Source organism: Plenodomus lingam (assembly GCF_022343315.1).
Source record: "Plenodomus lingam strain CAN1 chromosome Unknown contig_19, whole genome shotgun sequence".
Taxonomy (NCBI): Eukaryota; Fungi; Ascomycota; class Dothideomycetes; order Pleosporales; family Leptosphaeriaceae; genus Plenodomus; species Plenodomus lingam.
Genome location: NW_027093936.1, coordinates 1178918 through 1205055, shown reverse-complemented (window position 1 = coordinate 1205055; position 26138 = coordinate 1178918). Strand labels below are relative to the sequence as shown.

The 26138-nt window shown below is 51.3% G+C and overlaps 11 protein-coding genes across 11 annotated transcripts; 4 read left to right on the top strand and 7 right to left on the bottom strand.

Moving 5' to 3' along the window:
• Positions 1–318: 318 nt before the first annotated feature.
• On the top strand, positions 319–2527 carry IAQ61_004440 (uncharacterized protein; the record flags this gene model as incomplete). Its single annotated transcript, XM_066096345.1, has 3 exons — positions 319–335; positions 597–1644; positions 1733–2527. 3 exons carry the CDS (start codon positions 319–321, stop codon positions 2525–2527), a joined length of 1860 nt encoding a protein of 619 aa, XP_065953663.1.
• A 4186-nt stretch (positions 2528–6713) lies between these two features.
• IAQ61_004439 (uncharacterized protein) lies at positions 6714–7518 on the bottom strand (the record flags this gene model as incomplete). Its single annotated transcript, XM_003839041.2, has 2 exons — positions 6714–7299; positions 7364–7518. 2 exons carry the CDS (start codon positions 7516–7518, stop codon positions 6714–6716), a joined length of 741 nt encoding a protein of 246 aa, XP_003839089.2.
• A 699-nt stretch (positions 7519–8217) lies between these two features.
• IAQ61_004438 (uncharacterized protein) lies at positions 8218–8884 on the bottom strand (the record flags this gene model as incomplete). Its single annotated transcript, XM_066096344.1, has 2 exons — positions 8218–8743; positions 8814–8884. The coding sequence occupies 2 exons, from the start codon at positions 8882–8884 to the stop codon at positions 8218–8220; spliced, it is 597 nt and encodes a 198-aa protein (XP_065953662.1).
• A 482-nt stretch (positions 8885–9366) lies between these two features.
• On the bottom strand, positions 9367–12192 carry IAQ61_004437 (uncharacterized protein; the record flags this gene model as incomplete). Its single annotated transcript, XM_066096343.1, has 1 exon — positions 9367–12192. The coding sequence occupies one exon, from the start codon at positions 12190–12192 to the stop codon at positions 9367–9369; it is 2826 nt and encodes a 941-aa protein (XP_065953661.1).
• Positions 12193–12597: 405 nt separating this feature from the next.
• On the top strand, positions 12598–14125 carry ARC2 (ARP2/3 actin-organizing complex subunit Arc34; the record flags this gene model as incomplete). Its single annotated transcript, XM_003839040.2, has 5 exons — positions 12598–12815; positions 12884–13125; positions 13181–13603; positions 13653–13802; positions 13855–14125. Coding segments are annotated over 5 exons (1113 nt in total), but the record flags the coding sequence as incomplete, so codon positions are not given.
• Positions 14126–14335: 210 nt separating this feature from the next.
• On the top strand, positions 14336–15637 carry IAQ61_004435 (uncharacterized protein; the record flags this gene model as incomplete). The annotated part of the gene is made up of 1 exon (XM_003839039.1): positions 14336–15637. The coding sequence occupies one exon, from the start codon at positions 14336–14338 to the stop codon at positions 15635–15637; it is 1302 nt and encodes a 433-aa protein (XP_003839087.1).
• A 619-nt stretch (positions 15638–16256) lies between these two features.
• Positions 16257–18491, top strand: IAQ61_004434 (uncharacterized protein; the record flags this gene model as incomplete). The annotated part of the gene is made up of 3 exons (XM_003839038.2): positions 16257–16507; positions 16561–16846; positions 16899–18491. Exons 1-3 carry the CDS (start codon positions 16353–16355, stop codon positions 18489–18491), a joined length of 2034 nt encoding a protein of 677 aa, XP_003839086.2. The 5' UTR covers positions 16257–16352.
• A 185-nt stretch (positions 18492–18676) lies between these two features.
• On the bottom strand, positions 18677–20084 carry IAQ61_004433 (mitochondrial 54S ribosomal protein mL54). Its single transcript, XM_003839037.2, has 2 exons — positions 19266–20084; positions 18677–19132 (listed from the first exon to the last, which is right to left on the bottom strand). Exons 1-2 carry the CDS (start codon positions 19690–19692, stop codon positions 18891–18893), a joined length of 669 nt encoding a protein of 222 aa, XP_003839085.1. The 5' UTR covers positions 19693–20084; the 3' UTR covers positions 18677–18890.
• A 686-nt stretch (positions 20085–20770) lies between these two features.
• Positions 20771–21601, bottom strand: IAQ61_004432 (uncharacterized protein; the record flags this gene model as incomplete). Its single annotated transcript, XM_003839036.1, has 1 exon — positions 20771–21601. The coding sequence occupies one exon, from the start codon at positions 21599–21601 to the stop codon at positions 20771–20773; it is 831 nt and encodes a 276-aa protein (XP_003839084.1).
• Positions 21602–23356: 1755 nt separating this feature from the next.
• Positions 23357–23698, bottom strand: IAQ61_004431 (uncharacterized protein; the record flags this gene model as incomplete). Its single annotated transcript, XM_066096342.1, has 1 exon — positions 23357–23698. One exon carries the CDS (start codon positions 23696–23698, stop codon positions 23357–23359), a length of 342 nt encoding a protein of 113 aa, XP_065953660.1.
• Positions 23699–24294: 596 nt separating this feature from the next.
• On the bottom strand, positions 24295–26029 carry IAQ61_004430 (uncharacterized protein; the record flags this gene model as incomplete). Its single annotated transcript, XM_003839033.2, has 3 exons — positions 25777–26029; positions 24856–25726; positions 24295–24810 (listed from the first exon to the last, which is right to left on the bottom strand). The coding sequence occupies exons 1-3, from the start codon at positions 25986–25988 to the stop codon at positions 24295–24297; spliced, it is 1599 nt and encodes a 532-aa protein (XP_003839081.1). The 5' UTR covers positions 25989–26029.
• Positions 26030–26138: the final 109 nt, after the last annotated feature.

Sequence of the window (26138 nt, the reverse complement as noted above, 5' to 3'; positions counted from 1 at the left end):
TGTTTGGCTGCATGGGAAGGCGTTTGGACATATATCAGAGCACAGAGAATCTGGGCGGCGCAAGAGGGTAGAAGTTTACAGGTTGGTGTCTATCTCGATAGTACAGTAGATATACCGCATCTTTCAATGACTGTTATGTACACGACTATAAAAGGAGGCTGGGAATAACAGTCGCATAATACTCATAGTGAGGCAGGCAGACCTGATGGGCTACGTTTGGAGACGTAGTCTAGAGGTAGTGCTCACCACTCGGCCTCTACTACAAGGTCGATTGAAGATAAAGGTGTCTTCGTACTCGCAGAAAACTTCAAGAAGCATATGGCACTTCGTGTATCGTACATGGTGTTTCGACCGTTGGCTATCATTACTCGTGCCGGTGTATTTGGACGGTTGGGCCTAGGCTGGGTGTTTGTTTATGGAGAGCGGGCAGTTGCCTGGCAACGCGCCCACGCGAACACCAGCAATTGGCTGCCGCGCGCTTTGAACGTCAACCAGAACTCACCCACCGCCAGCATCCATCCCTACGACAAACAGCCGCCTACCACCTAGGCCTTATGTATGCGCAACTAACACTACAGTCGACAATCGCTAGCCAGCATATCCTCCCATCTTCCTCATAACGACGCGCCTGGTCCACCGCGCGAAACCACGACAATGGCTACCGCATCACCCACGCCTCTGGGCGGCTCGTCGTATGGGCGCATGCGCTCGCATTCTATGATCCGACCCAGGAGAGATTCCCCTTTGTCGGTGCTTGGACAGTCGCAGGGCTTCTCCGCAGACGCGCCCATGATGCAAAACATCAACATCGGCGACAGCTCCGATGACGAAATCCCTCAGCCCATGAAATTGAGCGCTTTGACGACAGCTCTGCTGGCGCAAAATGATGTCATGTCGCCAGAGAAGAGGAAGCCCAAGCTACGAATTACGCGCAACAGCTCTGGCTCAAATACACCGGTGCAGGATACCGTCACACCTGCGCCGAGTCTGCGCATAAAACGAGTACCACTACGAGGCGCCCCTATGAGGAGGTTGCGAAGAACGCCTCAAAGCGAAGAAGAACACCCTCCCTCTCAAGATCAAGAAAATCTGCCCGTTTCAGTGGTCAAAGTACAGCATGAGAACGTCCCCGATTCCGTCCTTAAAGTTACCGGATCTGTCATGAAAGTAGCAGAGGATCGAAACGCACAGCAACCATCACAATCACAATCGCCCATCCAGAGACAATCACATCAGCAAGAAAGACCAATGCCATTACAGTCGATAAGCGCGAATACACCCCGAAGACCAGCACCACCCCCACCTCCGCCAAAGATGTCAGTCTTAGAGACAGCCACAGTTGCCGCTGGAGCAGCTACTACCAAGACGAGAGAGCGAAAAAAGCGTAGTACGCTATCCGTGAATGGAAAGCATTACTCGCAAATGGATCGGATAGGAAGAGGGGGTAGTTCGGCCGTGTATCGGGTCATGGCGGAAAATTTCAAGTTACTAGCACTCAAAAGAGTGAAGCTTGAAGATGCAGACGAGGCTGCGGTTCGAGGTTACAAGGGCGAAATCGACTTGTTACAAAAGCTCAAGAATGTAGATAGGGTTGTGCGACTCTACGACTGGGAGGTAGATGAGCAGCGACAGGTTCTCAGCGTGGTATGTCTCAATCAGCTCCAAGACAAAGGCAAACTTGCCGCACATTTTGCATGTGACTAACATACCATAGCTCATGGAACTTGGAGAGTCTGACCTAGCACGCATAATACGAATGAAGCTTGACCCAGCTGATGGTGACGGTAAACTTGATTTGAGTTTCACCCGCTACTACTGGAAAGAGATGCTTGAATGCGTCGGCGCAGTCCATGATCACGACATTGTACACTCTGACCTTAAACCCGCAAACTTTCTCCTCACTTCCGGCCGCCTCAAACTCATCGACTTTGGCATTGCCAACGCCATCGAAGTCGACCACACAGTGAACGTGCATCGCGACTCGCACATCGGCACACCAAACTACATGTCTCCCGAGTCGCTCGAAGATTCCGCCGGCGGAGCCAAAGGCCAACTGTCCAACGGCAATGGCAGCAAAGACATGGCCCTGGGCAAGCCATCGGATGTGTGGAGTCTGGGCTGTATCCTCTACCAAATGGTCTACGGCCGGCCCCCCTTCGCCCACATCGCCAATCAAATGGCCCGCGTGCTCGCCATTGTGAATCGCGACTACGAAATCCAATTCCCCGACCTCGGCGTCGGGGATGTTCGCGTGCCCCCAGGTCTCAAAGCAACCATGCGCCGCTGTCTCAACCGCGACGCCTCCAAACGGCCCAACATTGCACAGCTCCTCGACGAGCGCGATCCCTTTTTGTACCCAGACGGCGGCGAGGATTTGCGAATCCCACAGGATCTGCTCGGCCAAATCATCCAGCGCGTTGCGGATCGGTTTAGAGATCCGAATAAAAGTGCGCCGACGGATGAGGAGATCCGTCAGTATCCAGCGAGTTTTTACGAGAAGATTAGGCAGTTGCTTGAGCAGGACTGATTGATCATGGCTTTGTCTATTTATCTTATCTATCCACCACCCACTTGCATCCTTTTGGAAAGAAATTTCCTTGCCTCTTTGGGAGCTGGCGCTTGCGAAAACTGTATGACCGATTTTCCTCTGGGCTCCAGTGTTGTTTTTGACTTTTTCAGAGGGGTTTTCTTGGATCCTTATTCCCCCTCCCTTTTTCTTTGGGCTCAAGAGCATTTGGAGCGTTTACTAGCGAGGCGCTTTTCTGGCTGGTTCATGTTTGTTCGATCCCATGGCAGGTTCTTCTCATGCGAGGCATGTGCTTTCTTTTGTCTTCACTGTGCTCTCGACGCCTTTTTTATTGTATATATACCCGTGTTTTGAGATGATCGTGGTGAAATAATGACTCTTTTACCTTTTATTGTTGATGTATTTGTGGATATGTCGTTGGCCTTCCTAAAAACACGGAATGGGTTTCAACTGGCTTGACTTGAATTGATGAAGTTCGCGGGAGATGCTGTGTAGGGTCAATGCGGACACTTCTGACGTGGACTCAATCCCTAGAGTGTGAGGGGACCTCCTGCACTACACGCACGTGCTCGCCCCTGACGATTTGAGATCGAAATCCATCTAACGCTGCATGTATATGGTGAGCTGCTCAAGATCTCCCTATTTGAGTACGAATCCTTCAATTATATCGTGGGAGCTTCATGCGCATTCTGTATAGGTGATGGGGTAAGGTACTCAGGTGATGATATACGTCGATCAAGGCAGGAGTGTGGGCGGCCAAATTCAATGGACCTCTGTGCAAGTGCTTTAGCCGTGCTTGAAATGTAGAGTGAAGTCGCTTAGCACACTTTATGAATTCTAATAGTGAATTTATCACTGCAAGGCAATGAAGGTAACGATTGAATCATTTCTAACTAAGAAAAGTGGAGCTGACTTGGAGCTGTACTGTGTAAGCTTCGATGCTGTGGAGACAGTCACCTCTACAGCGACCTCGCGCTTTCAGTACAAGCTTATCACGTATGAGTGTCACCTCTCTCTCCCATTAGCAATCTCCTGGGAATCTCGTCGCTCACCTTCTTCTTCGCCTGCACTCCCTATTTACTGTACCCATGATTTTTCATTTGTGAGCAGACCAAAGAATTATCGCTCGACATTCGATTCCGCCTAGGTTGATTTAAGCCTATACCTTCTAGGTGTAAAATCTACATGGCTTTGAGAGATAGTTGCTATGAAGTTCAAATCCGTTCAGTATTTTGTGGAAGATACTGAATGGGTTTAATTTTACTTGCTTGAGTTCTCGATGATAAGTTCACTGCAACAACATGCAGGCGAGCGGAAACGTGGAGTAAAACTCCAATGGCGACTCATCATTCTTATAGCACTTCCAGGCGAGTTATCTTCGTCAAAGTTCCATGGTAACAATTTTTTGGCGTGGAACTGTGCAGGTGTTTAAGACATATATTGAATTTTGGAGTCCCTGCTACATAAGAATGATAGCACTGTCTTCGCTCGTTTCTTACACCGATCCAACTTTACTACATTATTCATGTCCCTGAACATCCGACTCATATGAACCTCTTCACTCAAACGCACCAGCTCTCACTCCAGTAAGTTAGTATGCCAGCCTTCAGCTCTCAAAAACGACGTCGATGTCTCCACGTCTCGTCCTAATATGTCTATCCCGTCTTTTTTCGTCTTTTCTATTTCTGTGCGGCCACGTGAATATAACAGCACGTCTTAGACTTGGGAGCAATATTGATGGAACTGTCCAGATCGAATTATTGGTCTGGAGTAGCCCTCCAATACTACGTTCATCCGAGTCACATCTCTCGTTTCAGTACTGAGCCTCATGTGATTAATGCTGTTCTGTCCGAAGGAATGAAGTCTGCGGAACCAATCGAAGCAGGTGATTTTGGCACTCTTGGATACACTGGCATGATATGGTAGTATATTCGCTTTCGTATAAATCTGTCAGCAGGTTTGTCCTCAGGATCGATTGGGTTGTGAGATTTACAACATTTCTGTGGCGGAAATTTGCTGTACGCTCGATGCTGAATATTTTGTCTCCGAGGACATGCTCCCATATCTGGGTTCTAATTTCGGCAGGTAGACGAAGGAGAGGCAAATCTTGCACATTCTTCTTTCTGCTACATGTTGCCAGTACTTTGTGAAAATAGCATAACGTTCACGGCGTCTTAGTCACTTACATCTTTGTCACGCGTCATGCGCTTGGTCTTCAGCATACCGTTCTCGAACTGACAGCCCGAATGGCCAGCGTGGGTAACTTTCTGTGAGCGTTGCGACTTGATTGACTTCTTCTGGTTGACTTCCATGTAATGACTTAGATATGCAATTGAAGAAAGTTACAAAGAAGGTGGAGGGATTGAAGAGGTGGGGGAGTCAACTGCAAGTTATATAGAGATTTGCTTGGAAATTTGGTAGAATCCTTGGTCATGCTTCCTTGACTTGAGCACCTAGTAGGAGAGCGTTTATGTTGCAACACTGTTATTGTTTGGGAAACTACCTGCGGAGCACACAGATGGTATTACCTACTCACGAAGAAGCTTATGTTCTCCGATGTACCGCTGCAACAGATTTAGTTGTACTCATGTGTCCATAGGTCATATAACACTACGCTATGACCATATCGAGATAAAAGACAAGGCTGCTGTATAGTCTGTAGTAGTCCAGAGGCATATAAGGAAAGCTAGTGAGATTATAATGAGGCCGTCACTCTTGATCCTTGGAGTCCATGCATCGAGAATTATGACCTCTTTGAGATTTTGCAAGGAGCCAGAACAAAAGTTTGACCTTCAAACCTCCACTCAAACGCTCCACATGCTGTCCACACACCGTCTCAAGCCCCAAGAATCCCAAATCCCCCACCCTATCTACCACGCCAACCTACACTCAAACCCAAACTCGAAGGCCTTCCGGCCCCTGCTCACCCTCTTCTCGATCCTCTGATCGATGTTCTCCTTCCTCCACCTCTGTTCGATGGCCGCACGCAGCCTCGCACAGTTCACTGAGAAATCCAAAACAACAAGTCTCAACCGCGGCAACCGTTCCACCAAGTCAGCCACGCGGTAGGACATAAAAGGAAGACCTAAAGTGCCTTGTAACAGCCAGTACCTCAACTCAATATGAATATCACAAATCATATTCACGCCGGTCGGTGGCAGTGGCCGAAGCAACAAGTACACGCATGATTTAGGGTAGGTGAAGAAGCAATTGTAAGTGTAAGGATACAGCATGGCTTCCGCGTAGATCTGGCGGCATGCTCGGAGGAGGGCCACGCCACAAGTGTTGGGGGCCGGACCTGTCGGTTTGGCAACCATGACCTTGGTAGCCCTATAGTCTATGTAGAACTTGTTACCACCGAGGGCGAGCTGCCAGATTTGGTTCCGGATTTCAGGGGGGAGACGGAGAAGAGGGGAAGCGATGTTTTGTTTGCAGCTGTTGCGGTGTTGGTTGGCATTTTCTCCTATGTGGTTTGTGGGGTTGGGGACTTACATTTTGAAGTATTTCCCGCTCTTACGCTCGACGTTTAGTAGGCCGTTGTCGAATCGTCGGACGGGAGGGTAGCGCTTCCTTTTCTTGATTGCAATGGAGCTGGACGATAGGCCAGGTTTTGGTTGAGTTGAGGGCGTGTGTCTTTTGGGGGCTATGTTATCTGCTTGGGTGTGGGTATGTGATTGGGATGTAGATATATGATTGGGTGTGGGAATAGGATGGTGGAGACCGGAAGATGGAAAGTTTGGACGGGAGGAAGTCTTATATTTATTATCCTGTTTGGGGGCCACTCACATAAAAATAGCCGCTTTAGGTTCTCTCACTTGTTAAGTAAAGGCAGGACGATGATGTGGCTTACGGAAGATGGATTGCTTGCTTTCCTTCACCATTGAGGCCGCTCAGGCGGACATACAGACTGAAGTTTACAATTGAGCTCATTGTCACAAAACCATTGAGAGAGCATTTCGCCAGCATACATTGCAAGATAGACTTGGTATTGGGCAATTTCCCTCTGATGTTCCGGTTTATACCATACCAAATCGCTAGGGCTGCCTATACTTCTTGGAATGCTCTTCTTACCGTTCAGAAGGTCAATCCCGATTCGATCACAAGCACATGCACTGTGTATGGATAGAATATCTAGAACCAATGATATCCATGTGTCTGAATACAGGTCGATGAAGCGAGATGGACCTCAGGTTAACACAGCCGATTCGTACTCAGCGACAATCTCATCAATATCTTTGTACTTCCTCATGAACATATCCAATAAAAATTGCCGGGCCTCCCCAGTGATTTCTATCCAACGATATAGACGCCCATCCCTCTTGGGCTCGTGAAGATAGATTCTTTTAACGACACGTCTCAAACTGCCGAAGATCTTTGTTATAGGTGGACGAGAGTATCTTGCAGATTTTCTCAAGCGACGTGATTCCAGGCACTTGCTGAACTGGAGTTCCATGATGTTGTCTCGCACGTATTGGGGTAAGTCCTTTGTCTTTGTCTTTTTGTTGTGTTGACCATCAAGGATGTTGAGCATGTTGCGTTGGTAGGGGTAGCATATTGCCTCTGCGTAGATCTGGCGGCATGTGCGTAGAAGGGCAAGGCTATACTTTGGCTCTTGTCGGCTCTTGTCTGTACGTGTGTATTGATTTACCGTGCAGATTCGCCCATGCTGAAGCCATGCGTTCAGCTCTGTCCCAACTAATGCCAATTGCCAGATCTGAGTCCGAATTTCAGACGGCAGGCAAAGCAAAGGCGGCCGAGCATTCTGCTTTGTACTATGATATGTCAGATCAACTTTGAGTCTTCCATATTACGTGTATGGCAAAACCATGAGCTTACATCTTGCTGTACTTTCCACTCTTGCGCTCAACGTCCAATATGCCGTTCTCAAAGCGACGGACAGGCTTGTACTTGCGCTTGGACTTCTCAACCCGAGCATCAATGAGTTCTTTGCTGGATGGGAGTTCTTTGGCTGCGCTTTTCTTGGGCGCCATGGCTGCTGGTGTGGTTGTACCGATGCAGATGTTGGGAGGTGGAGGGGGGAAACGGTGAAAAGGAAGAGACTGGAGGCCGCTCAGGGGGGTAATACGTGGTGAATGATGGAAAAGAATTCGAGTGAACTTCATTTTTCTGCTCTTACCCTGTTGGTGAAGGTGAGACGCGTTACTGGCAAGAGCGACACCTGCTCCACGTCACTAGCAATCTCACCTGTGGTAAGTATAATATATTAATTTCTACTTTCTTCACTGTTAGCTTTACCTACAAGCTGCCGACCAAAATTGAGCAAGTCAACTTCACTAGTACAAGAATTCACAATATTCCATAAGCTACCAGACCTGTTCCAGGTAGGGCTGGATCCTCAGTAAGTATGCAATCGACTTTTCTCTTTCAAAAAGCCACAGAGCGCCCTACAAGTAATCCTACCAGTTATACTGAGATATTTTCAGTTTTTCGTGTAAATGCACACTTCTACCACATGAGCCTTTTTGGGGGTTTACAGGACGGTCAGGTGAACAGTGAATTATTTATTACTACGAGAACTGCGATATCCACGAAGCAGAATTACCTCCTCACATCCTTACTCATCGTCAACTCAGCTTATACCTTCGCCCTCGTTCTCACCAGCCCGGACCAGATTTTGCGGGTGATTCTTTCCGATATGGTGTCGGATTCCCACCTGCTCACCGGTCTGGCTACTGGTATACAAACTCGAGCGTCACGTCCCAGCCAGCTCTTCTGAACTGGCTGGTGAAGCCGTTTTTCTGCCTCAACTTACCTTGCTCATCGATCGCACCCGTGGACACAACCACAACTACCTGCTTCAACTCACGAGATAGACCCCGTAGGGAGACGCCCAAAACACCCACTTCGTCCTCGCGATTGTCCCAGCGTGAGTACGGCTCACACTCGAGACGAATCTGCTTGATGCTGTCGTGGGCGTAGCCCTTCATCTGATCCATCGCCTGTGCGGCGAACTTGCTGAACACGAAGGTGTTAGCCTGGTATGGCAGCAACGCCGTCTCAATGTACACCTGGCAACAGGTCTGGAGGAGTGCAAAGCACTGCCTCGGGCAATTTTTGCCCTTGATCTTGGGGAGAGGCCTCAGGCCCTCACTCCCAATCTCGAGCGTATGACCGCTGAGGGCCAACTGCCAGATCTGGTTCCGGATCTCGGCCGGCAAACGCAGAAGTGGTGAGTCCCTCGCGTTCTGTTCCAAGCTAAAAACTAATCAGTGCCTTTATTGGTGCTAGAATTGTCTAGTGACAGTGTGATATCTGTTAAGCCTACAGTTCGAGCTCCCTCTCACCCTTGGAATCCATGTCGATGACCCCATTGCTGAGACGCTGGATGCTGTCCATGCTCTTCGCCTTAGTGATACACGAGCCGGTCACGGCATGAGTCTGAAGTTCCTTGCTGGGTGAAGGACGCCGGGCGGCCCTGGTGAGGTTGGCGGGTGTGGGTGAGGGAATTGAAAGAGAGAAACGTGTATTTGGAAAGGGAAATGGCTGTGGTAAGAGAGGATGATAGCCTACGCCCACAATGCCAAGCAATCTAGTACTGACATGCAATCCGTGTAACTATAGACAGCCGCCTGTAGAATAGTCATAACTGCAACATCAGCTCGCTGCCCTACGATGGTGACGGTGAGAGTTGCCTGCTCCGTCTCTCATCTATGTATGCCTTATTAAAATATTGGACTATGGACTGCCCGTGAAATTGTATCTTTGGATTTGCGTCTCTACAATGTCTGGTCAGTCTCACCCTTTAGGAAGGAGCTCGAGGACGAGTTTCCCATACCTACAAATGCACTGCCAAGCGCCTTTGGCCCCTACATGATTGTCTACGCAACGTCGACGAACGCCCTCTTCCTCCTCCCTCCAATCCTCTCCTTCTCCTCTGCCTCCATATCCTCCAGTCTCACAAACCTCGCCTCATCGACTCTTTCGCTCACATACCTCAGTGCAGCCACATTGAATCCGATCTGATCTTTATTCCCCACTAACGTCTTCCTTAGCTCCGCTCTCATGTTTTCCAACACTGTTTTCAGCTCCCGGCTCGCAACAATCTGTTTCTGATGCGTCTTCAGCATGAAGAAGAGGACGCGGCAGGTAAGAGTGACATTCCATTGTTTCTGGACCCACAAGGCTATGAAGGTGAAAAGAGCGGGTAGTGATGCGAATGGAAGAACGAGAAGCGCGTCATGGAGTTGTGCAGCAGGTATCTTGGACAAGGTGTTGAGAACGTGGCGTTCTGCTGATATATTTCCCAAGGCAAGGTACAACGGATTCCGCTGCGGTGGAGCCATTTTTGGGTTGAGTCTGCGCTGCGCTTCCCAGTCTCGAACAACTTCTAAGTCTTCGATGCCGAGATCTAGTGCTTCTTGAATGCGCTCACCGGCCGTGAGGGTGCTAATAGTCTGTTTGGATGCGTCGACTGCTTCGGCACGGTCACCGTTGAGGTTGTCTTCATCTTCAAGAGAAGTGGCGAGTGTTTTTTCATACATGTCTTCCAATTCACGCTCACGCTCTTCTTCAAGAAAGATTGGTTCGTCAGACCGCGTCCAAATGCGTATGCTCTTGTCGTGACTGGCTGTGACGATGAAGTCGCCTGTTCGGGCGACGGTCATGGCCCAAATCTCGCCATGATGACCCTTGAACTTCTGGATTTGCTCAAATTTATCGCCGTCCCAGCTCTTGATTGTGCGGTCTTTGCTGGCGCTGAAGAAGATGTGTCGTTCATCGGTGTCAACGGGATGCGGGATGAAAGAAATTTGCATGATGCTGTCTTCGTGGCCGAAGAGGGCTTTGTGACAGTCACCAAAATCAAGACCCCAGATTCGAACATTTTTATCGGCCGAGCATGTTGCAATGAGTTTACTGTCACTAGATATTGACATGTTGAGGACGGGTAGCTTGTGACCATACAGGTTGAGGAATAGCTTAAGCGAATCAACAAAGAATACCTTGACTGTGTTGTCCAGAGTTGCAACGGCGAGCAGTCTGGAATCCGGGGAGAAGTGGATACTCAAAACGTCATCATTAACTTTTAGTATGCGTGACTGTATAAGCTTGAGCTGAGGTGTCGTGCGCTTGGTACCAGGAATCTCTTCCTGTACAATCTCAAAGTTCCAGAATTTGACAGTCTTATCTGCGCTACCGGTGATGAGTGATTTTCCATCCGGATGGACCTGCATTGTCCAAACCGCGCCTTCGTGTGCTGGAATCTTGTCGAGTAGAGAGGAGGCTGCAATATCGTATAGTTCAATATCGCCATCCTTTGTGCCCACCACTACGATCTTATCACCAGGTAAGAAGGCGCAGCACAGGGCGTATCCACATTCCAAGGTTCGCAGGCAATTCTGCGTCTTGACGTTCCAAATTTTCAAGCCACCACTTGATGCAGATGCCAGCATACGGTCGTCTGAGCTGAGTGCCAATGCACGTATGTCGTTTCTATGGCCAGAAAGCTCCACTGACAAGGTTCTGCTGTAGTCTGGCACATCGTCTGACTTGGTTTTGCTTCTCGTGGGTACTTCGTAAACTTCAATGAGGTTGTTGTTGGTGCCAACCAATAGTTGGAGTTTCTTGTTCCCTCTTATACGCATCCACGACACTGATCTGACCTTGCCCGCTGTGCGTACAGTGACATATGGAACGATGATGTCACTGATTTCCGCGTCTGCGAGATGGACTTTCTCCTCTCCATCCACATCTTCAGGTGCTTCGCCGTTGGTTTCGTGTTTTGCCTTTTCACGCCTCCTCTTCCTCTTTCTGATCAACGCTTTCCGGACTTCCTCTTCGCTCTTTATTCGCCAAAGCTCGACTGCCTTCTCTGCACCGTGCACCGCAATGTAGCCGGACTTATTGTGGAAAGAGATTCCCTGCGTTCTGTCCTTTCCTGTCCGATACAGCAGGCCTCTCGATGTGAGGTAGCTTTGTTCTGTTGCATCGCCGATGGTAGTTGCTGCTTTGCGGAGTCCAGTCAAGTCAATGGCCCATACTTTCAGCTCACCATCACTGCCTGCTGTGATGCAGCCGCTACCATCTGGCTGGACTCCTAATGCCCAGCACTCCCCATTGGTCTGTGCAATGTGAGTCTCGATGCAGTGTTGCGTTGTGACGTCCCAGATCTTGATCAATGCATCTTTACTGGTGGAGAGGAGATATGCCTGGTCGGTGTCCATGTTCGTGTCTTGAACCTCACCACCATCTTCCTGAGGCGCCGCGCCAGGGTGTATGAAGTGCAATCCGGTGATCTGGCCCTTGTGCCCCCTCAACTTGAACAGGCCAGTCTCGGACACTAGGTCCCATATCACAATGTCTGTATCTTTTGCACCACTGGCTAGGCGCACTCCCGTCTGGTCAAAAGTCAATGTTGTGACGGCTGATTTGTGTCCGTTGAAGCTGATGACGACAGTCGACGTGCGCGCATCCCAGATCCGTATGCTACCGTCCGCATAGCCCACAGCGAAAACGTCCTGGTCGATGTCGCTCCGACATATGACAGTGACCTCTTCCGTGCAGGTATTGTCTCGCCACCTGCTCAGCAGTTCGCCCTTCTTCACGTCCCAGCAAAGTACTTCTTCGTTGGCAGCGGCGTATGCGCGGCCAGCACCCGCATGCCGGCTGGATCCAGGCTGGACGAGACCGTCGGGAGTCCATAGCATGTTGGAGGTGGCCGTCGCGACCACACCGAACGCGTCGGTCTGTTCATACTTGCTGCGCCAATTGTTAGACGGAGCTCTACTCGGACTGCGCTGTCATGAGAGTTCACCTACCTGTACGACTTGACCATTGCGCCTGCCTGCTTCTTTCGCAGCTGTCAAGTCTGGGTAGTGGCTTGCTTGCTTGTGTTTGTGAGAGTGAAATGTTCTATTGAAATCGCATGCTTTCACTGTATCGATATTGATCTTGCACCACGGACACTTGGTCGTTCGAGGGGGAGAAAACAGGGCATGTATGGTTGTCGTTGACTTTTCGTCGCACTTTTTTGACAGGGTAGTTAACGTTAGTTGGTCAGTTACGGCAAGTTAAAGGTAAAGTGAACCAACCCCCACACATTGCGCTAAAGTGTTTGTGCCTACCAGCTTCATGCACAAGCCACCAAGGGCCCCACTCTCCAACACCACAACGACACCCACAGCGACACCTCCGACACTCCGCATCAGCCTCGGGCGACAGCTTCCCCTACTGCCTTTTGCACACCCGTGGGAAGCCCAACCGTCACCATGCTTCTCCTCGACTACCAGAACGTCCTCATTGAGTCTCTGCTGAAGGACCGCTTTGCTGGGTGTGCACTCCCCTACCCCGCCGCCGCCGCCGTCCGCTTCGCCCAGCCAGGTAGCTAATCGTGGACAGAGGTGCTCCGGCAAACATTGACCAGGTCGTCTCTGACTTCGATGGCGTCACTTTCCACATCTCGACCCCAGAAAGCAAGACCAAGATATTAGTGTCACTCAACATCAAATGCTACCAAGAGTTGGTCCAGTACGGTGCACAGTCGGTGCTGGAGCGCGAATATGGGCCGTACATTGTCGAACCCGAGTCTGGCTATGACTTCTCTGTACTAGTCGATCTGGAGAATCTGCCAGAAGGAGACGGTATGGGCAATGGCAAAACAAGCTGCAACATGAGCCTCGTGCTGATAACTCACAGCGGAGAAGGAGGACTTGGTCAGGCGCATCTCTCTGCTCAAGCGAAACGCCATGGCGGCACCCTTTGAGCAGGCTTTCGACGAATTCCATCAATTGCAGGAGGAGGCTTCGAAGTACACCTCCGAGTCGGCGCCGCAAGGTGTGGCAGAGGGTGGTGTCGTGCGTGCAATCCACTATCGTGACGAGGAGGCCATCTATGTCAAGGCCAGCCACGACCGCGTCACAGTCATCTTCTCTACCGTCTTCCGTGAGGAGACGGACAGGATCTTTGGCAAAGTCTTTCTACAAGAGTTTGTGGATGCCCGGCGGAGAGCTATCCAGAACGCACCACAAGTGTTGTTCAGACACGACCCACCACTAGAGCTGCAAGGCATTCCTGGGGTTGACAAGTCTGGTTCTGCCGATATCGGATACATCACATTTGGTATGCGTATTTCATAAGTCGGGAATCCCTCTGCTAACGCGTGCAAAAGTGCTCTTTCCTCGCCATCTCACCAAGCAGAGACGAGAGGAGGTCATCTCACACATTCAGACCTTCCGAGACTACTTTCACTACCACATCAAAGCCTCCAAAGCCTTCATTCACTCTCGAATGCGCAAGCGGACGGCAGACTTCCTGCAAAGTATGTCGAAACGACAGTTTTACGGTCAGGCGCACATGCTAACAGATTACAGTACTACGTAGAGCCCATCCAGAGACAGAGGAGAAAGAGCGCAAGACAGCTAGTGGACGTACATTCAGGGTCCAGGCGTGATACACCCTGAATCTATAGTCTAATACCTCTGCTATACTAGATGAATTTCCCTTGAGCGTATCAATTTCGGCTTGTGTGCGTTGGTTGGTACAGTGGGCAAAAGCTGAACCTGTCGAGTTGCGATGGTGTACCGGTACCTATGCACATGTCATGAGTGTTTGTTAAACAATAAACACAACATTCAACCATGCAGCCGAGTACTCTTTTAAGATGTGATATGTCCGCCCTTGTAATCTAAACTTGAGAACCTGCTACGATACTCACCAGTAGCTGGTGTTGCGCATTGACCCCTCACAAGTCGCGACTCCTCCCACTTTAATCGCGTCCCCTCATGTTCGCAACCCCAGCTTCTGTGAACAATTCGCATCAGCGCCATTACCACATCCTGCTACGCCTCCAAAATGTCCGAAGGCACCCGGCCCAAATACGACAACCTCCCAGGCATTGATACAGCACCCGATATTTACGAGACCCCCGATCTCGCTGAGGATGTTTCGACCATTCAAGCCTCCACCGCTGTTTCCGAATCAGACGGCGACGACGACGACGATGAGCCAAACCGATCTGCAGTGAATCACCGGCGACTTCAGACGGATCAAGCCCGCAGTCGCTTCCAGCCTTCAAGGGTAGATGCACACGGTGTCGACTTCTCAGACAACGTCGCTGCACAGCGTCGATCATACCGGACATCCACACAACGCCGGCGGCGGAGAGGGGAAATAATAGGTGATGACAGCGATGAGGAGGAGGAGAGTTTTGCCAGGAAGCTTCTGAGGTTGAAGCACGAGCTGGCTGGCCTGGAGCACGAGTATGAGCAGAGACTGGCAAGCGGTGACAAGTCGAAAATCGAAGAGCAGGACCCCAAAGAGGTAATGGACATACTCTCAAGCAAGGTGGACGTCATTTATGCGGCGCATAAGGGAGGCGCACGTGGTCCAGAGGCGATTCTCGATCGGACAGTAAAAAAGTTCGACAGTTACAAGCCCTTCGACCCGAGTCGGCATATCAGCAGGGCAATCGAGAATCAACCACCGCTACCAGGAACGCAAATACAAAAGGGTCAACTCGAACTTGTGTTGAAAAAGGCGGCAGAATTTGATCAACGCATTACGCAACTGGAAAACAGCCTGGGCTTGAGTGGGAACACAATGCCAGAGATAAGCGAGAGCTCTACGTTCCCAGTCTTCACCACCTTGACGAGGCTGGAGCAGACACTCGCGTTGATTGGAGACGCTTCGTCAAACAATGTGGAGGCTGCATCGCAGCAAATCAAGAAACTCACAGCAGAAGCTGAACACCTCAAGGAAGTCAGGGAAGAGGCTGCACAAACGGGCTCAAGCTCTGCAGATGGCATAGCCGTAACATATCCAGACCAAGAAGCGAAAATAAACGCGCTCTACGGAACGCTACCCTCAATCGACAAGCTATCACCAGCACTTCCCTTGATGCTTGAGCGATTGCGCACATTACGCCATGTACATACAAGTGCGTGGCAAGCGGACCAGGTTTTGACTGAATTGGAGCGTCGCCAATCGTTACAAGAGGGGGAGATCAAGAAGTGGGAGCGACAGCTGGTAGTAATAGAACGCGATGTCAAAAAGAGCGAAAAGGCCATGGTCGATAACATCAAGGTTGTTGGTAACGACGTCAAGATGCTCGAGGAGAGGGTAGCAAAGCTACTTTCAGATGCGCCCGGGCAGTGAAAGCCAGGGAACTAGTTTTCAATGCTTGAGTATTGTGCATAGCCTCCGTACATTACAAGCCTTACAACCTGTACAGTGGTATAGAAAACGATCTCGAAGATGGGCATGGTAATCTGGACAGTGAAGCATGCATAAAGATACCCAATTCATTGCTTGGTTTCACCTATCTTTGGCTATAATCTTCTTCTTCGGCTGTGTATTATGTTCAATCTGCTCTATTGCTACTTGTGACTCCTGATGCTCTTGGACGATACAAAGTCTTGCTATGCTATCAAGGCAAAAAGCGCGAACTTGGCCATGGTGTTGCAAAGCGTTAAGGTATGGGTGAAAGGATACTAAGCCTATTGTTTATCGGTACCGTACCGTACGTGGTTAACTCAGCATCGGCCCAGCCAACCGGAGCCCGTTACTCCTCCGCATAATTACACTGTCTTGTTGACGAACAATTGCGCATGCATCAGCGCGATGAGATTATGCAACCATCATTCTCCTGGTCATAGTCCTTGCCAAGCCTGATAATTTACCATTTACCATCTTACTACGTACTGGAGCAGCTGCCCTATTGTTGCTGTCTCTCAAGGTGGAGCGATGGTGGTGTGAGGGGTGATCGGCGACAATTCCAAGGTTCCGCCGACGAAATTTATGTAGAACCAGCCTCCAGCTATTTCCTGGCTCCAGTACTTGATCACTACTCTCATCTTAAGCAATATAAATCATGTCCAAACGCAAGAATGAGTCGCGCGCCATTCGTACAGCGAAGAAGAGGAAGGCAGCCATTACCAATGAGGAAGTGTACAAGAACTTTCGCGCCGGCCTTTTTGACCCCAAGGTGCTCGCAGAATACACAAAGTACTACGCGAACTCGCAACCGTATGCGCCAATCCAATTCCCTCAGATCGCAACGTGCCTAATTCAGGGTGTAGCTATAAGCATGCGGTCATACAAGATCTAGTTGACGACAAGCTGCTGCGCAATGTCCGCAACGAGATTCGCGAAAACATACACTTTACGCCCAAGGAGACGGATATCTACAAGATTCACCAATCCGGTGATTTGGCAAACTTAGATGGCCTTGAAGATAGCGCGTTGGAGCGCCTACCGTCGCTACTCACTTTGCGAGATTCCTTGTACTCGTCGGCGTTCCGAAAGTACCTCTCTTCGATCACCAACTCTGGTCCATTGAGTGGTGTAAAGACTGATATGGCAGTGGTGCGTTGAGCTGGAATCATGTCCATATATTTTCATGCTGATTACGATGCAGAATGTATACACACCAGGCTGTCACTTGCTCTGCCACGACGACGTTATTGGCAGCCGGCGCGTGAGCTGGATCCTCTATCTGCTCGATCCCGACATCCCATGGAAGCCGGAGTATGGTGGCGCACTACGACTCTACCCTACCGAAAACCTCAAGACACCTGACGGCGATGCGGTCAAAGTGCCACAGCCTGACTTTTCGCTCTCGATACCTCCAGCATGGAACCAACTGTCCTTCTTTACCGTCCAACCCGGCGAGAGCTTTCACGACGTCGAAGAAGTATACAGGCGCGGCGTCGAAGAGAAAGTTGAGGAAGATGGCGGACGCATCCGCATGGCCATTAGCGGCTGGTTTCACATCCCACAAGAAGGCGAAGAAGGCTACGAAGAAGGTCTGGAAGAGAGACTCGCAGAAAAGTCCTCGCTTGTTCAACTACAGGGTGGCAAGGCAGACATCTTCGACGAGCCGCGCGCCCATTGGGTCGAGAACCCAGACTTTGAGGAGCAGGTCAAAGACGAGGATAAAGCGCTGACTGAAGAAGACTGCGAGTTCTTGATCAAGTACATGAACCCGCACTACCTGGTGCCCGACACGGTGGAGGAAATGTCCGAAAGATTCTCAGACGAGTCAAGTATCCAAATCGGACAGTTTCTCTCCAAAAGGGTTTCCGCCCGCTTGCGCGAATACCTCGAGTCCAAGGACCAGGAGCCAACCCCCAGTCTATCACCAAATCCCCACTCCGAGGCGTCCAAAGTTGGCGTTGCGCGACCCCCGCATAAACAGCGCTATCTATACCGTCAAGCCGTCCAGCCTCGACCCTCGACGCCCTACCCAGAAGACGACGGCACAATGACGCCGTACGACCAATTAGTAGACGACCTGTTCCCGCACCCAGCGTTCCACAAATGGATCTCCATTGTCACGGCGACGACGGTGAAGAAGAGCAATATCTTCGCACGTCGGTTTAGGCGGGGCATGGATTATACGCTTGCGACTGCCTATGAGGAGGAGGAGCCGCAACTTGAAGTCTGTCTCTGCATCACGCCGTCCAAGGGCTGGGGCGACGATGAGGCCGAGCAAGGAGATGCAGATGATGGAGGTGAAGAGGCCGACAAAGCACAGCGGAACGGTAGCAACAAGGACAAGGCCAAAGCCAAGGCCAAACCACAAGAAAAAGAACAAGAACAAGAAGAAGAAGCCATAGAAGTAGGCGGCTACGAAATGTACATGGCCGGCGACGACTCCGACTCCGACTCCGACCCCGACTCCGACTCTGAAGACACACCAGCACCAGCACCCCCAACCACAACAACAACCACAACAACCACCACCACCGGCGCCGGCCCCCGCCGCAAAACAAAATCCGACCCCGCAATCTACAAATCCGCATCCCACAACGCCCCCGACGACGGCATCCTGCTCTCCCAACCTGCATCCTGGAACCATCTTGCGGTTGTGCTGCGCGATCGCGGTGTCCTGCGCTTTACAAAGTATGTGTCGAGGAGTGCGCGGGGGGATCGGTGGGATGTGGTTGGGGAGTTTGGGGTGGAGTTTGGGGAGGATGAGGGGATTGAGGGGGAGGGAAGAGTTGGGTAATTTGTGTGAGGGGTGTTCATCTTGAGGGGATTTCTTCTTCTTCTTTTCTCTCTCTCTCTCTCTCTCTCTCTCTCAACAAAGCCTCTTCCCCTGTGTACAGCATTAGTCTACATGAGAGGAAAGCAACTCGAAAAAAACAGAACATAGCTGTCAAATAGCTACACGTATCAAGTACAGAAAAAAGGGCAAAAATTGGATCCTTTCTGCGGAATATAGTCTGGAGTATTTACAGTCGTATACATGCGCACATATTGTACATTTCTTTCTGTCTTGTTTTCCGGACATGTACAAAAGTCACGGATTCCATGCATCCATGCATCCACGCATCCAGACACATTCTTCAACCCCTCCAAAGTCCACAAACACAGCCAACAACCCCCCAACAGCTTATCCTCAGCCCTACCCCATAGCCTTCAAGAAATTCGCCTCCTTGATAGCGGCCCGGCGCTTATTCCGCAGCGCCTTTGTCAACTGCTCGCGCGCATCCTGTGCGGCAATTGCGCCGGCCAGACTGCCGTCGCCGGCGGGCAAGTCGATTGTTTGTTCGTAGATGGGGACCTTGGGGACCAGCATTTCCGGGTTCATTGCTTGTTCCTTGCGCAACCGTTTTGCGGCGAGACGGCGTTGTTTTTTGGATTTGGCTGAAAGGGACAGGGTTAGTGTGGTGGTTGTGAAAGTTGTTTGTGTGTGTGAGACAGAGAGGAAAGAAAGATGATCCGAGCAGTGAAAAAAAAAGGGCAAGGGAGAAGTAAACAGTCTCCAAAGAAAACTTACAAAACAAATCTCCCGCGCCCCCAACATCCCCCTTACTCTCCTGCCGCGCCAAAACCGTCCACAACCAGGCCGGATACTCCTCATCCGCCAACGCCACGGGATCCTGCGCGTTCTTCAAAAAGTTCAGCCCCTTGAGCGGTTGGCCGGCCGGTATACTGCTCTTCACAAGGGGCCCTGCCGACGGTTTCTTCTTGGCTGCTGCCGCGCTTTCGGCAGCTTGCGCTTTCAGCTCGGGGGAGGGGGCGGGAGTGAGGGGTGCGCTGAAGGGCTGTGCGGATGAGGTCGAGGTTGCGGTTGTGGAGTAAAGGGTTGGAGTGGTTGTGAGGAAGCGTTGGGCTTGTTGTTGGCGTGGTTGGTGGCGGGGAGTTTTGTTCTTCAGGGGGAATTGGGAGACCCTTGATGCCCGAAGGCAGGTGCGGCATATCATTTTGAAATTGTGTTGTTGGGGGGGGGGGAATGCTGGCTGGCTAGCAATCGGTCGAGGCTTGCTGGTTGCTGGTGTTCTCAAAAGTTTGAGGCATGGGGAGAGATCGGGATGGCTCCGGTGGGTTTCGCCGATGCCGAGATGGGGAGGGGCGCTCAACCATCAGCCTTGTGACTTGCGAGCGTATGTGGTTGTATGAACCCGGCATGTTAGGAGCTCACAACGACCAGATAGTCATTGATGCATGAAAGAGGATCCTGGCATCGGTGCCATGGGGCATGATGATTCCGGCTTCACATGCACCAATCTATAGCTACTGTCTATCTGGCTGGCAGTTGAGGCCCGCAATATACCGGTACACATGCCACCACTGGACATGCCACCTTCCCTATTCATCCACCGTCCCGCGTGGGGAACATCCGCATGGCCCGGACAAGACCCCAATGCTGTATGCCATGGCAGCGGAGAACAGACCTGAAGTCCGGCTTGATCATGATACCAGAGAGGAGAAATGACAGACACCACGAGTACACAAGACATGTTGTCGTGAAGTGTTTGATGGACATGTATATAACATACTTCAAATTGCGACCATGTATATCTGAGTAAGGCAGATTGCAGTATATGCAGTGTAACCAACCCTCACACCCATCACATCCACCATATCCGACGCACATGCCGCGCGCACTCGTCATCTGCCCATATGGCTGCCTGACGAAGCGCCTACTTCAACCCTCCAATGAGATCGTACAACAATGAAAACATGAAAAATTCGTGAGAGAAGGTCGGGAACGTGTGAGTGAGTGTGGGAAAGTAATGATTCCCAAATCGCCTGCCTGCCAAAATAGCCGGATTTGCCAGAACGCCGTTGTTTCCAGATTTTTGCGTCGCTGCAAAAGCCAACCGAGTGCAAGCAAACTCAAGTTGCAAAATAGATAATAGGATTATGTCAAGGAGTGTGAAGAATGAAAACATCCGATATGTACATGGGAAGCGAGAGCAAGGCAAAAGACCCATCTAGAGGTATCAAGTGGAGAGACGGTAAAAGGACCAGACCAGAAAGAACGACATGTCAGAGAGCTCAGATCCAGGCCATGGGTGCTGCCTGGTGAGCAGTGCCAAATCGGCTGCTGAATAGAGGTTGGATCTCGGAGAGATAGTCTGCCGCACAAAACGCTGCGAGGTTCCTGGAGCGCATCACGCTGTGATCGGCCTCTGACTCGACGTCTCGTGCTACGCCGCTGAACTCTTCGACAACCTCGTTAAGTTGCTCAAGCTCCTTGCCAAAAGGGTGGGATTCCTCCTCGATCGTGGCTTTGAACATGTCAAGTGATGCTCGCTGCTCCTTGGAACTGCGGACTGAGTTGAAGCTGTTGCGGCCAGGAACATGCTGAAGCGAGCGCTTGTGTGCCAGTCGCTCGTGGGCACGCTTGCTGTGGGAAATTGCTCTTGACGGAATGGCGGGCACTGGCTCTACAATCTCTTCCTTGACCTGCTGAAGGCTCGTGGTCGACGCAGACTTCTTGAGTGGCTTGCCAGCAGGCGCAAAGTAGCCTGAAAGGTGGTTCGTTTTTGGCGAAGTAGGCGAAGAAGATTCCACGGACGAAGCATCGGTGAGGGCGGTATCTCTCGAAGCATGTGAAGAAGCACGGGAGCGTGTTGATACGCTGTGGTCTGAGTCCTCGGCCGACGACTGGCTCAACGAAGTGGACGAGGAAACATGTCTGGTGCCAATGATATCCGGGGCGTTGTAGCTGAGCATGTTGGTGGTTGAAACGAGAGCGACGGGCAAGGAGATCTTGTTACGGTCAAAGTGCTGCGACATATTCCTCATGCTCTGGCTTCTGGTCGGGGTCGACGGCTGAGCCTCTGTCCGCTTGATGCGTTTCGTCATGGCACGAGCAAGCGACATGATGGCTTAATTCCGGATTGATTTGGAGGAATGGCAGGCTCACAGTCCAGTGGTGGGTTTGGAGGGCCGGTAATTCTAGGAAGGACTGCAGTTGGTCGCTTGCCGGAACAAGTGCTGCACGTCAGTGGGGTAGTGCCGAGGATAAAACAGATTCCAGAAGGCACGAGGGCAGACAGGTCGAGAAGTGTCCCGATGGTCTTGACTAGTGCGCCTGGCGTGCGTCGATTGTCTGGGAAGAGAAAGTAGTTGCAGTCAGGTCACGCTGTACACTGCGAGACGCTCGGTCGGAATCGCGTTTGTCTTGTGGTGGGTAGAGTGGTAGTAGAGTGCGACACCGCCTCCTGAGTCGTGATTGGAAGTGGTACTTGTGCTACCAAGGGTCGCAGTACTACAAGGCTGACGGATCGAGAATAAGTTTCAGGCTAGGAGGGTGTCCAGATGAGTTTCTCTGCGTTCTTTGCCGTGGTTTTGCTGTTCTTTTTGTTTTTGATGCTGAGCTCGCAGCGGTTACTGTTGCTGGAAGAAGTGTGTTGAGAAAGGAACGGGGTGGGAAATGATGTGAGTGTGAAGAAAGAGGGTCTGTCAAAGAGAGTGTGTGGAGACCAGCTGTGTCGTAAGGAGCGTACACCAGGTCGCGATCAAGGAGTGAGTGATTGCTCAGGGAAGCAAACAACGTAGGTAGAACGAACGAACGACGGAAGGGAGGAGTCAAGGAAAAGGACCTTGACAGAAAAGGGCAGATGCGCAGCGAGGGTGCGGGTTTGAAAAGCCTAGCACGGTCGTGGCGATGGGCTAGACAAGGCCGCCGCGTCGACATGTCTTCCAAAGATTGGTAGGGATGACAAGGGTTGGGGGGGGGGGGGGTTTGTTTTTTGCCAGGAGTGAATTGGGGCGGGCCAAGAGCCAGCATCGACCAGCGAACCACATGGCGAATGGGAAGCCAAATCCACGAATTTAGTGGGGCCGCAACGAGCTGGCAGAGTTTAGCGGATAGTGTGTTTTTTTCGCTGTGCTAGCGAATGGGCGGCGTGCGCACCAAGAGGAGAGATTTGCCGCCCGTCGTCACAGATTGAAGGGGGGGGGGGGGGGGGGGTTGTGGGAAGGGGAGAGAGAGAGAGAGGGAAGGGGAGGGTTGTGGAAGTTTTGGCGGAGTGCCCCGGTTCCCTTCACTTGGTTGGATGCACTGGCCGACTAGTTGTTTCAACACTTCGGCGCCCACAACACACTTGGCCGACCCTACGGTACCTTGGACCCATTCTCAGCTAGATGAGACGGGCTCCATCCCGTGACGCGGCATTGACGTTGAGAAATTGTGAAGAGAATGGTGGATGTCGAGCGAGCAGCATACTCTACCGTCCACAGAGTACAGTCGCAATAAAACTGTCGTGTTACAGTAGTGAGTGCCGGTACAGAGTATGTTGGTGTTGGCTGTAGGTGTGGTGGGCGCAGCATGCACGCATCCATCCCTCCTTTCCCTCGTCTAGTAGCATCCACGCATCTGTCAGGTACCGTGGCACCGCTCAAAGAGGGTGGAAATAGGATGTACCTAGTAGTAGAAGTAGAGTATAGTACTGTGCTGTAAGTATGAGTCTGTACGTACGTACGTGATTTCTGCGCCCACGCCCAACGTGAACAGCCGGCACTCTTAGAACCCTTGTCCAAAGGCGCCAAAAGCAGGCCGTTCACTCGATAAGATGGATGACCCTGCTTGATTGGAATCCTGTGCCTTGCAGTCGCGCGCATACCCTCATTCGGTCACAATGCTGCTGCACAGTAGAGTAGTATCAGCTCAGCTGCTCGTAAGCTGTGCAGTGCACTGCTCATCTCTCCCCTCTTCATCACAGTGCACCTCGCCGCCGCCTTGCATCCTCGCTGCAGTTTCGAAACAATCTCCCACCGACGACGCTGACGGCGCGGACGTGGCCCAACTTGCATGTTCGAGACTGGCTCGCCTATTCCGTCGGCTGGATCGAGGGGTTCCACTTTTTTGCCTACGCTTTTGTCGTCTTCGGCCCAGTCCCGTCCATGATCGGCGCTTGTTGGTCGCAGAGACGAACCGTTGCCCTTTCGCTTGAGCCGACTCATTGCCATGAACATAGAGTAGGTCGGGTACCAGGCATGTAGGTACAATTTACCATGTATGCCATCTGCCATCATCCAATGTCAGACCAGCGGGAAAAGTCTTCATGGGCAACCCGTCATATAACGACACATGATACAACCACGTCGCTCCGCCGTCGAGATGAAAGGAGCCCAGGTCGGCAAGGGCGTGGCACCGAGAAACAGAGGAGCGGAAGATTTGTGAAACATGTGTGAGCGCATGAATCGCCGCCGCCGTGGTGAGAGCAGCCTCGCTACTGTCTGTATGTGTGATGCCTCAGATAAACTTCCGACCATGGTGATTGACAACTGTGAAATCCGCGCCCAAACTACCTAGCCCGACGCACATTCGATAGTCGCTCAATAACCTGGAGCGTGTAAAGTAGGAAAGGTAATCGCCCATGAGACGAATAATCAATCCCCACCACTACCAATCAACGAGACCATGTCATCACAGCTGAATAAGGGGTCCACCAACAACACCACCACCACCACCATGTCGTCGGAAATAGAGGGTGTTGTGGTCCACTTGGAACGGGGATCAAACCTGCCACTGCTGATTTGCTGTGTCGTCACGCATGCATATCTCGGTATTACTCCTCCATCGATTCCCATCCCTTGTCTACACCATCACCCTCTTCCTCTCCATCCTCGCTCTCGCCTTCCTCGCTATCAGAGTCGGTATCAGGTTCATCGAGCCCAATGAGACGTTCTTTGCCATCTCCCTTGATTTCTGGAACCTTGCTGGCGAACGCTGCACGTACCGCTGCGTTCGTGCTCGTGTCCCAAATCTGCACGGCTCCTTTGCTGCCCGCAATCGCTAGCCGGAAACCTACTTCCTTGTCGGGTGCAAACGATGTCGAGAACACTCGTCCGACGCCAAGGTCTCGCGACACCACCATGCTTGGGCCGCTTTCTTGAATGTTCCACAGCTTCACTTGCTTGTCTGTCGAGCCTGTCACAAGGAAACCAGGTATGATGGGATTGATATCAAAAGACGAGATGGACTCGTCGTGCGCTTGCAGAACCCAGACTGGTTTCGATGCAGACGGATCTTTTGGCGCATTGCGAGTGTCGTGGTAATGTATCATGCCATTTTCGGTAGACACCTGTTACAGTTAGGATTCGTTTTTTGGCATCATGGTAATACTCACATAAAAGTAATTGGGGTCATGAGGGTTCCAACGGACAGTCTCGACGTCACTTTCAACACCCCATCGGGGCGCCTTTGCTTCGGGAGCTCGCATATCCGCAGCCACCACAGTCCGATCATAACTTCCACTTAGGAGCGCTGTAGACTCAACTGGGTGCCATGCTACCGAGCAGACCTTGTCGGTGTGGTAGGTGTATGACTTGGCGCACTTGGTCGTATTCAAATCCCAAAGCTTGATGGTCTTGTCTGCGGATGAGGAGGCAAGCAGGTTGCGGTGGTGACGATTGGCGGCAAGAGAAAGCACAGAGTCGACGTGGAAATCGTCATTTGCCTTCTTTGACTTTTTCTTTTTCTTCTTGGGCTTGCCTGCACTGGCAGCATCCTCAGCACCCTGGCCCAAGACTGCGTCTGGGTACATGCTATCCACGACATCCAAATTCCAAATCTCGATGTCCGGGTCCATGGTACCAATCGCCACGTAGTTTCCCTTGCCATCGCTTGAGCCAACAGACTTACCTACTGGCAAATCCAGCCATTCGACAGCAAGTGGGATGGCGGGCAGCATGATGTCGTGGTGGACGTAGAGATTGTCGTCCTCGTCCTCGTAAACGTAGACTTCCAGATGTGCGACCTCGTCTTCTATCCGTCCGGCCAGGACGAGATTGTCTGTAGCCAAGATCTGCAGCTCTTCCCGTTCCTCATCCTCGTCCTCCTCTCCGCCTTGCATGGTGATGTACGGGTCGTCTTCGTCGTTTTCGTGAAAGACCAAGTTCTTCACATTGCCAAACATGGCCATGGTGTCGCCCTGGTCTTCGGCAACATCGTCGTCATAGTGCTCGAGGTCGTATTCTTTGAGGTCGTCATCCACATCGCTATAGAATGAGTACAAGGCCGTGCATGTCAGATGGAAAGAGAGGCTCACTCGTTCTCACTTGCTTTTGGCTTCTTTCCAGATGTGCCATTCTTGACCTTAGCTTCCTCTTGTGCCTCTTCGAGTTCTTCCTTGGCGTCCTCGAGTTGCAGGTTTGCCAGTTTGGAGATGCGCTCATATTCGTCTTCGTCGAATTGATATCTTGACGGGAATGGTGCTGCGAATCCACGCGGCACCCATGTTGTTGCTGTGATCATAGACATGATGTGTGGTGAGGAAATGGGGCCGGCGCAGTAAAGCCTTGCTGGTGGTAAAGTTGGAAATAATTTTGGCCTACCCCACCGTAACTGGCTAGAGCTCTGACGTCTATCGATAGCGATAACCTAATTTGCGGACCTCCGAGCACTCATCAG

Coding starts and splice junctions, on each gene's coding strand:
- IAQ61_004433 (XM_003839037.2), bottom strand. CDS start 19,692: ATGATATGCCGCACCTGCCTTCGGGCATCAAGGGTCTCCCAATTCCCC. Junction 19,133..19,265: donor GGGCGCGGGAGATTTGTTTT/GTAAGTTTTCTT, acceptor TGTCCCTTTCAG/CCAAATCCAAAAAACAACGC.